The sequence below is a fragment of the Poromitra crassiceps genome, assembly GCF_964638095.1.
Source record: "Poromitra crassiceps genome assembly, chromosome: 4".
NCBI lineage: Eukaryota > Metazoa > Chordata > Actinopteri > Beryciformes > Melamphaidae > Poromitra > Poromitra crassiceps.
Window position 1 is genome coordinate 38,294,897 of NC_139626.1, and position 15,371 is coordinate 38,310,267.

General features: G+C 46.2%; 1 protein-coding gene across 1 annotated transcript; it reads right to left on the reverse strand.

Annotated features, from left to right (window-relative positions):
* Positions 1-3,867: 3,867 nt before the first annotated feature.
* LOC310775189 (transcription factor Sox-10-like) lies at positions 3,868-7,679 on the reverse strand (the record flags this gene model as incomplete). Its single annotated transcript, XM_083635288.1, has 3 exons — positions 3,868-6,082; positions 6,402-6,673; positions 7,231-7,679. The coding sequence occupies 3 exons, from the start codon at positions 7,677-7,679 to the stop codon at positions 5,295-5,297; spliced, it is 1,509 nt and encodes a 502-aa protein (XP_083491414.1). The 3' UTR covers positions 3,868-5,294.
* Between the last annotated feature and the right edge of the window lie 7,692 nt (positions 7,680-15,371).

Sequence of the window (15,371 nt, forward strand, 5' to 3'; positions counted from 1 at the left end):
CGACCCCAACAGGATCCTGCAAGACAAGGCCAGGAGAGTGGGAGGGTCGTCACCAAATCTAAAATCTTATCAGATGGGGGACCCTGGGACAAAATCTTATCAAATCAGAATCAGAATCAGAATCAGATATCATTTATTCACCATTATGTTGTGTAACATATAGGAACTTGTTTTGGCATTAAAGTGCTTAAACTTTTTTCACATAAAAGGGACAGTGCAAAACGAGGCAAATACAGTGGAACAACAGGACAAGAAAGTGCAATATTTGGTGATCATACAGGTATGGGCAGTGCAAATATTTGGATAAGGGTTCAGGCCCGAGGCAGCTCCCCTTAGGGGGGGGGGGGACCGGGGGATACCTGACTGGTTTACGAGACGTGCTGCTGAGGGGAAGAAGCTGAGTCTGTGACGGTTTTTTAGAGTCACTGGCAGGCGTAGCCGCCTACCGTGAGGAAGCATGGAAAAGAGGGCGTGACCCGGGTGGGATGGGTCAGCCATAATCTTTCTGGCCCTCTTCAAGGCCCTGGTGTCATGTAGGGACTCGAGAGAGGGGAGGGGGCAGCCGATCACCTTCTCCGCTGATCGAATCACCCGCTGCAGCTTGGTCTTGTCCTTGACCGTAGCCGCAGGGAACCAGGTGATGATGGAGAAGGTGAGGATGGACTCAATGATGGAGGTGTAAAACTGAGTCAGCATAGACCTCGGCAGCCGGAACTTTTTTAGCTGCCGCAGGAAGTACATCCTCTTCCGGGCCTTCTTCATGAGAGCGTCGATGTTCAGCTCCCACTTCAGGTCCCGGGAGATCGTCATGCCAAGGAAGCGGCAAGACTCAACAGAGGCCACTGGGGTGCCTCCCAAGTTGAGCGGGGGGGGAGGGGCTGCCTTCCGCCTGAAGTCAACTACCATCTCCACTGTTTTGAGAGCATTGAGGGCCAGGTTGTTGTCTTTACACCAGCTCTCTAGCCGCGTGATCTCCCTCCTGTAGGCGGACTCATCCCCATTGGAGATGAGGCCTACCAAGGTGGTATCGTCTGCAAACTTCAGGAGCTTGACCGACGAGTGGAGGGAGATGCAGCTGTTGGTGTACAGGGAGAATAGTAGGGCAGACAGAACGCAGCCCTGCGGGGAGCCAGTGCTGATGAACTTTAAAAGGGAGATGAATTTCCCTAGCTTCACCCGCTGTGACCTGTTGGTTAGAAAATCCGTGATCCACCTGCGGGTAGAGGCCGGCACCCGCAGCAGGGACAGCTGGCGTTCTAAGATGTGTGGTAGGATCGTGTTGAATGCCGAGCCGAAGTCCACAAACAGGATCCTGGCGTAGGTGCCTGCATGGTCCAGATGTTGCAGGACAAAGTGCAGAGCCATGTTCACGGCGTCGTCCGTGAACATGGCTTGCTAACTTTACCATGACGCAGTCTCTCAATATCACTGCTGGGGAAATGACCTTACACAGTTACACAGGATTTTATAAATAAATTGATTTAATAGATGATGACAACATCAATAATATTTCAACATTGCTTTTTCTTGTAAGGAAGCAAAAAAATACTCAGCGAATGTATAGCAAACACTTTACAAAACTATCCACAAAATGGGTGTCCATGGTCTAATTTGTGTCCGTTTAGGGGTCATTGACAGAAAAAAAGTTTGAGAACCACTGCTGTAATTCATCAGTGTGTGAAATTTCTTGTTATTTTGCATGTGTTTTTCTATCAAGCGTTAGTCTCCCTTGCCAGACTAGCTCCGTTCCATTCTGTACCAGCAACAGTATGGCTCCTCATACTCTCAGGTACTGTATAGTGGGGAAAAAGGCTCTGCTATCTTTATAACCATCCACCGAAAGTACCAAGCAGGCCTGCTTTATTGCACAATCCAAATCTTCGGCAAAACTTGCCATTTTCAGCATTTACATGTAGCTTGCTAGCTAGTGTTGTTGTTTCACAGCAGAAGGCAATTGAGAGCGACACGCACGGAGCCGCTCTGACTGAAATGGTCGGCACCAAAGGCAGAGCTTATGCCCGCAGGCTGCTCCCAGTGAGTCAGACTAATCAACCGTGAACTACAACAGTGTTTTCATGTTTTTCACACCAACCACATTTCCAAAACATTCTGTCTTGAGACCTAAACCAGGCATGCTGCTAACTCTGAGCTGACACACTGACACACACATAAGCCTACTTCCCCCCTCCCACCCTTCACTGACTACCTCACTACTGTAGGTGGCGCCGCCCGGTGGCTCACCTCTCTGAAGGGCCTCTCTGTAGGGCCTCCTACAACTAATTTAGATGGGCTACTTTCCCTTTCCTCCCCAGTAGCAGCAACTCTGCACCAAGTCAGCAGTGCCAGTGTGGGTGTAACATCTACTCGCCCCACCGGATGTGCTCGGCTCGGGGTACAGATGAATCATGATCACAATATTTATTTTCAAAAAGTAAGGCTCATGTTTATGAGAAATGGTCCTGTACACTGAATGTTTGTATGATTCATATTTTTGTATGTATTATTAATGTTCCCAAATGTCTGATACCATCAGTAGCTTAGCTTGTGAGATCATCTAAAGTTGTCGGACATTTTGGGCATGTTAATCCCACGTGCCTGATGTACAGCCAATCACAATGCGTGCGCGGGCCGATCTTGTAGGCGAGCAGATCTGACGGTGCATTCCTTTGAAAGTCAGGTATCGGAAGTTCTGACCCAGTATTTCCATGTTCCGCTCTAAAGGGATCATGTCTATGTTCCCCGGGTTCTATGTTCCCCGGGTTCTATATTCCCCGTTTTTCACTAAGAGGGTTCTATGTTCCCCAGGTTCTATGTTCCCCGCTTTTCACTAAGAGGGTTAGGGTTAGGGTTAACCCTAACCCTAACCCTAACCCTAACCCTAAACCAAAGAACCCTTTTGCTGAAAAACGGGGAATATAGAACCCGGGGAACATAGGGATGACCCCGCTCTAAATGCCTTCCATTGCATCTGTGTGGAAAAACATGCATGCCTACAAACATGGACGGCTAGTAGGCTACCGTCCATTTCTCTCATCTTCCCTTTTCATTGTGTATGAATGTAAGACCAGCTCTGACAGAGGCAGTGGGGATTGATTAAAACACTAGTATTAACTAGCCGGTCTGTACAACACAATATTGTATTTTTGTATGATTAATAATATTGACTAATATTGACATAATATAATATATATCGAGAGAGAGAGAGAAATCAAGTGCTCTTGGGGGCCCTAAGCAGGTGCTTAGTTTGCTTGTACCTAGAGCCGGCCCTACAGGTCAGTACTAGAACTGCATGCCTTTAGCTGACACACAGCTGACTGTGAAGGCAGGGAGGAGAGAGGAAAGTCAAGTAAATGAAGGCCATGTACAAAAGTCCAAGTGTGTACAAGTTTCTGAGCTGAAATTGGCATTGCCTCTGGCTCTTTACACCCACCCCTTCGCTCGCTCGCTCTCTCTCTCTCTCTCTCTCTCTCTCTCACACACACACACACACACACACACACACACACACACACACACACACACACTCACTCACTGAATGGCTGTCTTTGTCTCGCTCAGTAACACGCAGTCCCCAACCGATTAAATGTGGGGAATTAGTAGTCAATTTTAGCCTAGCAAACACACAAACACACTAAACAGCTTAGGTTGGTGGGGCGCTGGTTGTGTTGTTATTACAGTTCACACGTCAGCAGCCGTCCCACCCCCACCTTTCACTTGCTAACTTTACCATGACGCTGTCTCTCAATATCACTGCTGGGGAAATGACCTTACACAGTTACACAGGATTTTATAAATAAATTGATTTAATAGATGATGACAACATCAATAATATTTCAACATTGCTTTTTCTTGTAAGGAAGCAAAAAATACTCAGCGAATGTATAGCAAACACTTTACAAAACTATCCAGAATTATACAAAACAGAAGAAGCAAAGGTATGACACACAATGCATTATTACTTACATTAAAAAAATAACGACATGGTAAGAGGGTCAGTATAAAATGATACAGTATGCATCATGTAATAAAGGTAAAGCCTGTGGTAATGACCATTATTCACATTGCTGAAGAGAAGGAGGGCCATTTGGACACAAAATGGGAAAAGCTGTAAAGAAGGAAACATGTTTTTGGCCTACATGTGGTGCGGGACGGTAGTACATGTGATGCTAATCCTTAAGTAGGACCCAAAGCTGGCCAATTATCTCAAGAGATTTGGTTGAGACTTTGTACTAATAGATTTTACCTCAGTAATTGGACAAATCAAATGTAATGAAACAAAAGAGGTATACACTTAAAAGCATGAGAAAAAAAAGTCCAGTGACTAAACTGAAGGTTTAGTGCTATGATTTATTTATTTATTATTATTATACCTTCAGCATTACTTGATCACGTACCCAGGATAGTATTTCTCTATTACTATTGGCACAATATGAATAGAGTTGAGGTAATGTGTCCAAAACTGAGCGATATGTATGTAGGCTGAAATGCCTCTTAAGAGTCCTCTCTTTCCCTATCTTTTTCCTTTTTTTTCCCCTTAAATGTTTGTTCAGTTCAATGAAGTCAACGAAAAGATGGACAGAGATAGAGACTGCATTTACAACAGATAAAGAAGGAAACCGAGTTACAGCCGTCCTTATCTGGCCGCCGAAAACAAAACCCCGTCAACATTATTTTGAAACATAACACTCTTTTTCCCAAAGCAGTGGTGCGGATGACGTATAAGTGTAATATCAAATCAGTCACAATAAAGTTACACCCTATAGGATGTCAACAACAACAATAAACTTACTACTCATATAAAATAACACTATGACGTCGAAAACATCTCCTTTAGTTTGGTTAATAAAATCTGATCATGTCAGTCGAAACTGGATCATATCATAGACATTCATCCATCCCACATCTGTTCAGCTTCGATGTGTGACATCTCACTTGCCTATTACCTCTCGTACGTATATACACACTTGCTGTATCTCAACTCATACACTTATGATGGCACACGTTTGTTAAGGTTTATTCATTTTGATTGGCTATTGACCATTGATTCACACTTTATAATGTGTGTTTGCATGTGGCTGTTTTTCAGGATAACTGTGTAAGGCCCCATGGATGCATCTCGCATTATATTGGCTAAACAAGTAAAAACTTCTAATATAACATCAATATGGCACGGGCGCACACATATACACAAATAAACATACACACTTCCGCATTTATACAGACGCACACACGCAAACACACACAAACGCCCATTCGCACGCTTCCCATATTTCCCTCGGCTTGGCTCGGCTCCCTCAAGGTCTTGTGAGCGTGGTGTAGACCGGCTGCTCCCAGTGCGTGGGGCTGTGAGAGGGGGCCACGCTGGAGGGGTCTCCTATGGTGGTGTACAGGGGCCGCTGCGTGGGGCCCATGTAGGAGAAGGCCGAGTACAGCCCCGGGGCCTGGCCGGAGTGGGCGTAGTACGCCCCGGTGGCCTGGTGCTCCCCATACTCAAACTGCGCCCTGGAGGCCAGCGAGGGGAAAGCGGAGCCGTAGTGCGGGAGGCTGAGAGGGGTGTAGGTGACGTGAGTGCCTGAGGAGGGGGAGGACGAGGCCTCGGCGTAGTGGCTCCCGGACGCCGACTCGCTCTTGATCTGGGCCTTGGAGGGGTCCGAGGACGAGGGGGAGGCCTGGGGCTGCTGCTGCTGCTTGGAGAGCCAGGCAGAGTGGCCGCTGGCCGCGGCCAGGGCGTACGCGTATGAGGAGGCGGAGGATCCGGCCACGGAGGCACCGCCGGCGCTCTGCGGGTGGCCGTTGGGCGGGAGGTACTGGTCGAACTCGTTCACGTCAAAGGGCTCGATGTTGGACATCACCTCGTGGCTGATTTCGCCGATGTCCATGGTGCCAAAGTCGATGTGGGGTTTGTTGCTGGAGGATGAGGAGCCGCCGGTTCCTCCTTCGGCCCCCACCCCCAGGCCTCCTCTGGACGCCCCTGAGCCCCCGCCTGCTCCTCCTCCCACCTCCCTCTTGGCCTCTGCCAGTTTCCCAGATTGGAGCTCTGTCTTTGGGGTGGTGGGGGGCGTGGGCGGGCTGTGACCCTGACCTATGGAGAGAAAGAGGGGAAAACCGGTCAGGTGAACTGTCGCATCAGATAGAGCAGCTCCAGAGGTTTCATTTTTCCTTTCGGTAATTACAAAGAGTAAGAAACGGTGGCTAAAAAAATATTGAGGGGGAAAACCGTACAATTTCTTGCAGTTTTAGATTTCCTTTTTGTTGTGTCCCTGTAACTTTTTAGTTTGTAATGACATTTCTTTCCCTCAACCAAATCTCTCTTGAATGGGCTAAATATAACTAAGAACACCGAGTCCAGTCGGAAACCACAGACATGGACAGCCAGAGGGAAAGCCTGCGAGCCAACCTACCTGCAGGATGGTGGTGGTGATGGTGGTGGTGGTGCAGGTCACCCAGGGGAGACGCGGCCCCACCGTTGTGCTCCAGATGCAGGGTCTTGTAGTGTGATTGGGAGTGGCTGGCCTCCCCTTCCCCCTGGCCTTCTCCCTCGCCGGTAGACCCCAGTTTGCCGTTCTTGCGTCTTCGGGGCTGGTACTTGTACTCCGGGTAGTCCTTCTTGTGCTGCTTCCTCAGCCTCTCCGCCTCCTCAATGAATGGCCTCTTGTCATTCTCGTTCAGCAGCCTAGGGGGAGGAAAACAGGGAGCGATTTAGGCTCACAGGCATTGCAGTTTAATGTGAAAGTACTTTTTTCCAGGGGAGATGTAAGATAATCTGTAAATAGCAAATATTATCACATAGCATGCATATTGGGTAAATGCAGGGATGAAGTGGAAGGTAAACCCACCTAAACGCAATTAACTTGTGTTTTTACACTGGTAGCCTATTTTGGATTTTTTTTAAATTCTTGAATAGGTTATAAACTCATAGTATATTCACTTGGAGTTATATTTATAGGCTACTAAGTAAGTGTACAGAAATACGACGATATAAGCAGTGTCAAAGGTTATATTAAGTGGGATTTTTAAGGGGGGGAAACAACCAGTTTACTATGAAAATATAATTTTGTTGTTTGAGTTTTGTAATTTATAGCCTACTGGTGGTTGTTTGCCATGATGATCACCGTGTGGAGGTCAAAGTTCGCCCTACCTCTACATCCCTGCTTATCATCATGGACAATTACACAGGAAATGTACCAATGTATGGCCACAGTGGGGTTTTGTTTCAATCTCGATACAGACCTCCACAGTTTGCCGAGGGTCTTGCTGAGCTCAGCGTTGTGCAGGTGGGGGTACTGGTCAGCCAGTTTCCTCCTCGCGGCCTGCGCCCACACCATGAAGGCGTTCATGGGCCTTTTGACGTGTGGCTTGCTCTTGCTCCCGTTGTTGACGCGCACCGGCATGGGCACAAGTGTCCAGTCATATCCGTCCAGCACCTGGCTGACCGCCTCCCGGATGCCGATGGGGAAACGGTCGTCCTCCTCTGACTTTGGCCCGCTCCTGCTGTCTTCTTCCCCGCCGTCGTCCGCATGCACGCAGAGCGCAGCTAGCGGCTGCGGCGGGCCGGCCAGAGGCGAGGCCTGGCCGCCTGCAAGCGCGCCGCCCGGGTGCGTCGGTGACAGCGAGTGGCCGTCCTCTGACCCTCCGGGACTCAGCTCCGCCTCGGACAGGCTGTGCTCTTCGCCGGACATTTTTCGCTCTCGCTCTCTCTCAGCCAATGATAAAACAACCCCCGATTGGAAAATGTCGTTTACAAAAAAATACAAATCAGCTGTTGAAGGTAATAAAGACGTTTCAGGTCGTTTGTCGATCCCCGTTACTGCTGGCTCTTCTCAGGCAAACCCATACTGCTGCGTAAAAGTCCCCAAATCCTTTCCGCCGTTGGCACGGGTGGTTTGGAAATCCGTTTCACCAAAAGCACACCTGAAAATTATGTAAAGTTTAAATCTTTCTGAAGTCAATAAACAAGTCAACAAAACCCTCTAATTTTCATAAGCATGAATACATCTATCCTAAAGTTTAGGCCCATCTGACATGGCATGCTATTTTATCTGTGAAACAGGTGTTTGAGAAATTTAGCATGGTTTGCGGGCATATAAGACGAGCAACAAGTATAGAGCAGCCTATCTGAACGAATGTGTATCCAAAGAAGACAATTCTGCTAAAGACATATTTTTGATAGACTATGATGCAACCCCTCAAAATGAAAGCAACAGAGAATAAAGTTGGCACCAGGTAAATATTGATAAGAAATAGACCATTATCATAGAAATTTTGTTAAAAAAAATTACATAACTTACCAATTTAGATTTCCAATGGTTCAACATGGGAGTGTGTGTGGCTGACTGTAGAGCCGATGAATGGCTGCTCTGTGTGGCAACACCGGAGCTTAAAGAGCGCCTTGTGAGAAGGACTGGGAGAAAAAAAAGTGATTGAAAGTGGAAAACATTCCCAGAGAGGCAGCATTCCAACACACAGCTAGCCCCGCCCTCCGATACACAGACCGAGCTCCTACTGGCCCTCTAATTATCCTCCCGCTCTCTGATTGGAGGGGAGTAATATAGGCTACTGTTAATGCCTGTCTGTCCATCACCGCGAATATTTCCAAAGAGAAGAGGTGAGATTTTACATTGGAGTGGCTTAAGTGACTCTACAGTGTAGCCATTTAGAGCCAAAAGAAGGCCATCTTTGTTGGACGTGTTGACATGTTATATCAAACAAATAAACAATGATGAGGAGAGTTATTTGTGGTCAAATTATGAGACGTTTCTCAAAAAAATCAGGATGGGATTGTAGGCTATAGTTTGAATTTAGGGAGGGATGCAGTGGAGGGCAACCCCACCTCACATGCGTTTCATACAGGAAACATATACCACCTCAGTGGCTATACACTGTATGAAAAGGGAAAAAGGCTTATCTGGGCTATAAAAAGTAGACAGATTAGCCCATATGAAAATATCTTCTTAAATCAATACCCTAATTAATATGTTTAATAAAATGTTCTGAATAGCCTATTGGTGGTCAATGAAAATCCATGTTGGTTGTTTGGTCCAGTTTACCCTAATTTATTCTTACCACTGGATATTGGCTTAATAATTAATATTAGTTTACATTTTCATAGGATAAGGTAATATAATATTAATTCATCCATCATGGCTACTTGCATGTGTCTATGACCATAATTAAATCATTCATTGCCAACTTTCTTCCAATAAATATTTGTATAGGCCTATAGGCTACACATTTCTGCTATTCTTTATCACAGCCACCAGCCTGCAATAGCCTATTGCGACTGTTATTTATATCATTTAGGTTTGAGGGTTGCACTCTCTCAGTTGGAAATAAGGCATTGTATATATAGCTGCTGTTTCAAGTTCGAATATTGATGAAGGAGATAGCTATAGCTGCTCACAAGATGCAGTTGTTTCAGTCACTCAGCACCAGAATTTATTTAATTCCTCAAGTGCGGCCTCATTTTAGGCTGTAAAGAAATTGCTGCTAAAAGCCTAGATTGGAAATAAAACGATCAGCTGAGCACATGTACATAAGTGACGCTAATAAATAAAATAAATCCTCAATGAAAAAGCAAGTTATCAAATTCTTGTAAATAATGGAAAAAAATTAAAACTATCTTATGTTGTTTATTTGAATTGTTTCGTGCTTACATCAAGGCTGAATCAGAAGAAACGTGGAATTTTAGACTAAATGATAAACTTCCAGTCAATTTGTACACGCTGCAATTTGTGCGTTAAGCACGGCCTGGGAATGAACAAAATGGGACTTTTACAGCATCTCACGCACACACAGAAACACGCACACGCACGCACGCACGCACAATAAACGCAACAATAACCCCTGTGTCTCTGTGCCTCTCATGTTGAGTCCGTGTCTCAGCTTTCTCCCTCTCCCTCTCGTCTCTGTCTTTGCTCTCTTTGTCTCCATCTCAGGTGAATTGTAACCATGTGATCAAACGCCCAAGCCTCTCTCCATTAACCCTCCTAAATGAAAAAATGGGGGAACAAAAAGCAGTTTTGTGCTGCAAACTTGGAAAAAATTGATAACAGAGAGCGATGTGTGCGTCCTTCTCCCCTTATGTCCGAGCATAGACAGTAGTGGCACACACATAGAAAATGCTCTGGCGCAGACGGGACACGCGGACCTCTATCTGTATCCTCCTGCTCCGTTACTTTTACATCGCCAAACATCCCAACCCGGCACCTGGATTCGGGCCTTGGAGGTGTTGATGGTGGGGGGCTGGTTGGGGGATGATGGGGGGGGTGGTGGAGGAGGGGAGGGGGGTGCGACCTGCATGCTGCACCCCACCGACCCGGCCATGCAACACTGCAGGATCCTGACTGAGGCCTCCATAGGCTTGATGTGAGTGTCTTTATACTGGGTGCAGGCTAATGGTTGAAGGCTGTTGTGTTTTTCTGAAGAAAGGGTCCAGAAATGTGTGTGCGCGGTTCTGTCAGTTTTACACTGGCTCAGGCAAGAGCTGTGGTTTTGCTGTCATTGCGGTGCATGGGAGAGCTGTAATATTTAGATGTGGCCCCCATGGATGCAGAGCAAGGTGCCGTGCGTTATGTTCAGAGGAGGCGTCTTTATTGAGGCATTCTATTCTGAATATTTCATTTAATTTCCCCATAGGAATATGGTGTTTTAATCCCATAACCCTAACGAACAATTGCTGTTTCCATATGGATTCATGTCTCTGGTGACTTTATGACCTCATGTTATCCTTAAAACTAAATATGGACATATACCGGTAGGCTATTTCCGTATTCAATATTGCATATTTATTATGCATTATTATTATTATTATTATTTTTATTTTTTATCTCCTATTGCTGTGAGTTTTTGTCTAAATTACCTTATCGAATTTAATTTAATTTATAGGTCTAAGGACATGTTGCTTTCTTTCCAAATTTAGGCACATTATATTGTGGGTGCTATTGAGAGAGAGAGAAAATCAATTGGAAAAATTAAGAAGTGAAAAGAACAAAAAACTAACCACTGATTTTTTCTTTTTCTTTTTTTCTGATAGCCTAAATGTGCGGCCGCCCGCATCTTAGAATCTGTAAAGCGACAATTCAGGGCCAAAATGTTTTTAGCCTATATCATTTTGATCATAATAGTCAAATCAACTGTTTTTCTATTTCATTATTTTTTCTAAAGGGCCGCCATGTCCTGAAAAGCTACAAACTATTCAAAAGTGTCAAGCTGAGATTTTTTTTCTCTAAAAACATAATAGGCCTGCAATTATTGAAATATAGCCTAATAACCATGAAGCGAAGGGCTATAGGCCTGAGACGAAAATAAATAAAATTACTGCTTAGGCCTATATAACTGGGGGGAAAGTCCTTACAAAACCTTTTCAAAATGTGACATATGTCATATAGGACAAGCAATTTAAAAAATGTTCCTTTAACGAATCAAACATGCCTATAAGAAATAAGTGGACTTTCGTAAAATGAAGTATTGGCTAAAGCTCTTTTTTTCTCGTAAATTCCCAATTCACCTCCCACCGGCCTCAGAGGCCGATTATGAGCCCGATTTTCGTTGATTTAAGACAATTTAAGAATAACGCATGTTTTGATTTGCAGCTATAGCTAATAGCCTAATATAGTGAATGTTTATAACTAAACATTGAAATGTGGAAATGTGCCTGTTTGTTTCAAGTTCATGCAGGTATTTCTTTTCTAGCCTATACGATTTTAGATTTTATATTTTTTATGAATTTCGAATGTATTGAATTTCAAATCAAATAGCCTACTATTTTATCTCTATAGTCAGTTCAGTGACAGAACATTTGATCACTTCATAAATTCAAACTTGAATATAGTCAACCTTAATCAGAACTGAAGCAACTGGGCCAGAAGCACATGAATCTAAAGGGGTTACATTCAGCATTGATCCATAAAGGGACAACTAAATTGAACATAGTGGTTCATTTATGACTTTTATAGATTACCATGTTGTTTTCTGCAACATTTTTTTGCCTATAGGCCACTTGTTTCAAAAAAGATTGAAACAATTCCCCAATATTCCACCTGTTACCCAAATACAGAGCAAATATTAAAATCTAACTTTTAGATTATTTATTTCACTCTCACCATCCAAAAGCTAACTCCCACGCACTTTCTGACATTTTCTGTGTTGTGTGTGAGGCCATCTCGGGCCTTGGGGCAGCTGTAACTTGTTGGAAAATAGAGCTCACATGGTCCCATTATCCACAGGCAATACATCCCTGTGCTAACCCGCCATGTGACTGCAGTAATGGGCCTCTCTATGGCCGCACAGGCCGCTGTGTCACAAGAGCCAGCTCTTTCCTGTGGCTCCTGGGGGAGAGAGAGAGGGGTGAGGACGGGAGGACAGGATCTCATGATCAGGAGCTAGGTCAAAGAGTCACCCCTCAGGTGCGCGCGCACACGCACACGCACACGCACACGCACACGCACACGCACACGCACACACACACACACACGCACACACACACATACACACACACACACACACGCACACACACACACATACAAGCAGGGGGCGGCATTTTGGTTCAGGTTTGAGTTCTGCCTCAAATTAAATAACACGCTTTCATCTGATCATAGAGTAAATACATTTATTTCAGAGGTATGAGCAGCTTCTAGGAATTAGGTGATCTGATGGTCAGGTGGTAAAAGAGAAAGAGAGAAGGAAGGAGAGAACGGGAGGGGAGAGAGAGAGAGTATGCCCTTTTGCTTTGGCCTTAATATATGAACAACTCCCCGGGGAAATTCCTGAAATCTGATGATGGATGGAGAGAAGGAGGGAGGGAGAGAGAGAGGGGGAGAGGGAGAGGGAGAGAGGGATGCAGATAAGGGAAGCACGCACAGCGGTCAAATATTCACAGCCATGGGTCACATTCTGCATTAAACTGTTGTATAATTGGTGGCAAGCATTCATTCCCATGTCAATAGGCACATTGGGCCGAAGTGAATGCCGTCATTTATCCCAAATTATGACGAACTCGACAATAGGCTCTGAAATTATATGTCATGAATGGCAGAGAGTGGAACATTAGCATATTTTCTCCTAGAGTCAGATATCGTTATTGATGCTCGGTGTCAGTTGAGAAGCTCTGAAATATGAACTACAGCTCTGAACGACAGTATATACAGTGTCGTCCTCTTGTGCTTTGGTTTGCCTCTGTATAGTATTTGAGTTGAACATGTATGTCATTCATAAATGTCCAAGCCTCTCAGGGCTATGTGAGAATGAGATGGGGTCAGATCTCTACCTGCCTGCCTGGGGAATTTCCTACTCCAAGACTGGGTTTCACTACTGCTGCACCCCATCCCATGTGAACACTGGGCCCAACGTCTTACGAACCGTTGCCACCATTTGATTCCTATATCCTTCTTCTATAATTAGAGCTGTGTGGTGATTTCACAAGCCACCTGGCCCACACTCAGAGAACCTCCTCACCTGGCCCACACTCAGAGAACCCCCTCACCTGGCCCACACTCAGAGAACCCCCTCACCTGGCCCACACTCAGAGAACCCCCTCACCTGGCCCACAGTCAGAACCTCCTCACCTGGCCCACAATCTGAACCTCCTCACCTGGCCCACAATCTGAATCTCCTCACCTGGCCCACAGTCAGAACCTCCTCACCTGGCCCACAGTCAGAACCTCCTCACCTGGCCCACAGTCAGAACCCCCTCACCTGGACCACAGTCAGAACCCCCTCACCTGGCCCACAGTCAGAACCTCCTCACCTGGCCCACAGTCAGAACCCCCTCACCTGGCCCACAGTCAGAACCCCCTCACCTGGCCCACAGTCAGAACCCCCTCACCTGGCCCACAGTCAGAACCCCCTCACCTGGCCCACAGTCAGAACCCCCTCACCTGGCCCACAGTCAGAACCCCCTCACCTGGCCCACAGTCAGAACCCCCTTGCTCTTCTTCATGCTTGGAAATGTTTTGAAACCAGAGAGGATTCAAGGGTCAAGGATGGACGTAATACCCAAGGATCACGGAATAACTTGTTGTGTGAGTGGTGACTCACTGGCTTGGGCCGGACGCCATCTTGAGTACTGGGATAAGAGCATGTGATGTGGAAAAATGGATGAAAAGCTTCTCAACCTCTGGACTGAGACCCGTCATGGGACATGGACTGTGTTTCAAAAGGATACAGGAGACGGATCACAATATAGCCGACTTGACTTTTGAATGAGTTGCGCGAAGCTCTGAAGCTCTTCCATACAGTCCCAGTGAATGTCACAGTTCTAACAACATCACCCGCAGGGACGCAGGTGTTGTTGTGTTTTCCGTTTACTTGACTCACCATCACGAGGGACTCTTAAGCAGCTGCGATTTATAGTCGTGTGATGTAGCGAGACGCCGCCCGTAGGGATGAATAAAAAATGATTCTCCTATCTTGACCTTTGTCACTCGTCTTCACCCATTTTCACCCAGTGAATTAGTGCAGCTGCACCAAATGGGTGCCCCCCTTTTTTTCTTTTGCTGCGAGTCTATGTGAGCGAGCATGAATCCTCTCTTTGTGCTCCGTCTGCAGAGACCCCCCCTCCCTCTTCGCTTATGCCTTCTTCATCGTCTTGTATTTGGGGGGAAAAGGGAGTCGAGGCTGCGGGTTGGCTTGGGTTTGCGATGGCGGTGGCACTGGTGAGGTGGTGGTGGTGGTGGTGGTAGTTGGGGGGGGGGGGGGTAACTTGTTGGACCACATTCCTGTGCAGCTGTGGAGGCTGGTGCAGGGTGAGGGGGGGGGGAGGAGGAGGAGGAGGAGGGGATGGAGGGCAGAGCAGGATCATCATTGCATTGCAGGGCATCATGAATGGCCTATTGTTTGCCGGTTTGCTGTGTCCACATCTCTCTCTGCCCCTACTAGAGAGAGAGAAAGAGAGAGAGAGAGAGAGAGAGAGAGAGAGAGAGAGAGAGAGAGAGAGAGAGAGATACAGAAATGACTTTTAGAATTAACGAGAAACAGCGAGGAGCATCACATTGAGTGGGAGAGAGAATGAGAGTGAGAGAACGGGCAAAAGAAAGATAGAGAGAGAGAGAGAGAGAGAGAGAGAGAGAGATCTAAATTGTGCATCTGACTCATATGCAGAAGGGTGTTTAAACTCAGGGTACATGATGATGATGATGATGATGATGATGATGATGATGATGATGGTGAGATGGACAATAGTGGCATTTAGGCCTCCATCATGACTCAACGGCTGTTGTGCTCCTCAGCCGGTCATGCCAGCACAGCACAGTGGTTCAGTCATGTTGCTTTGTCACGCACATACGTGTCGGATGTTGCTCTTCCAAATTGGCAACACCTCCCGTGCCTATTTTGTGCCCTGCAGTGGCGATAACACAACAACAAGATGCTAAAAA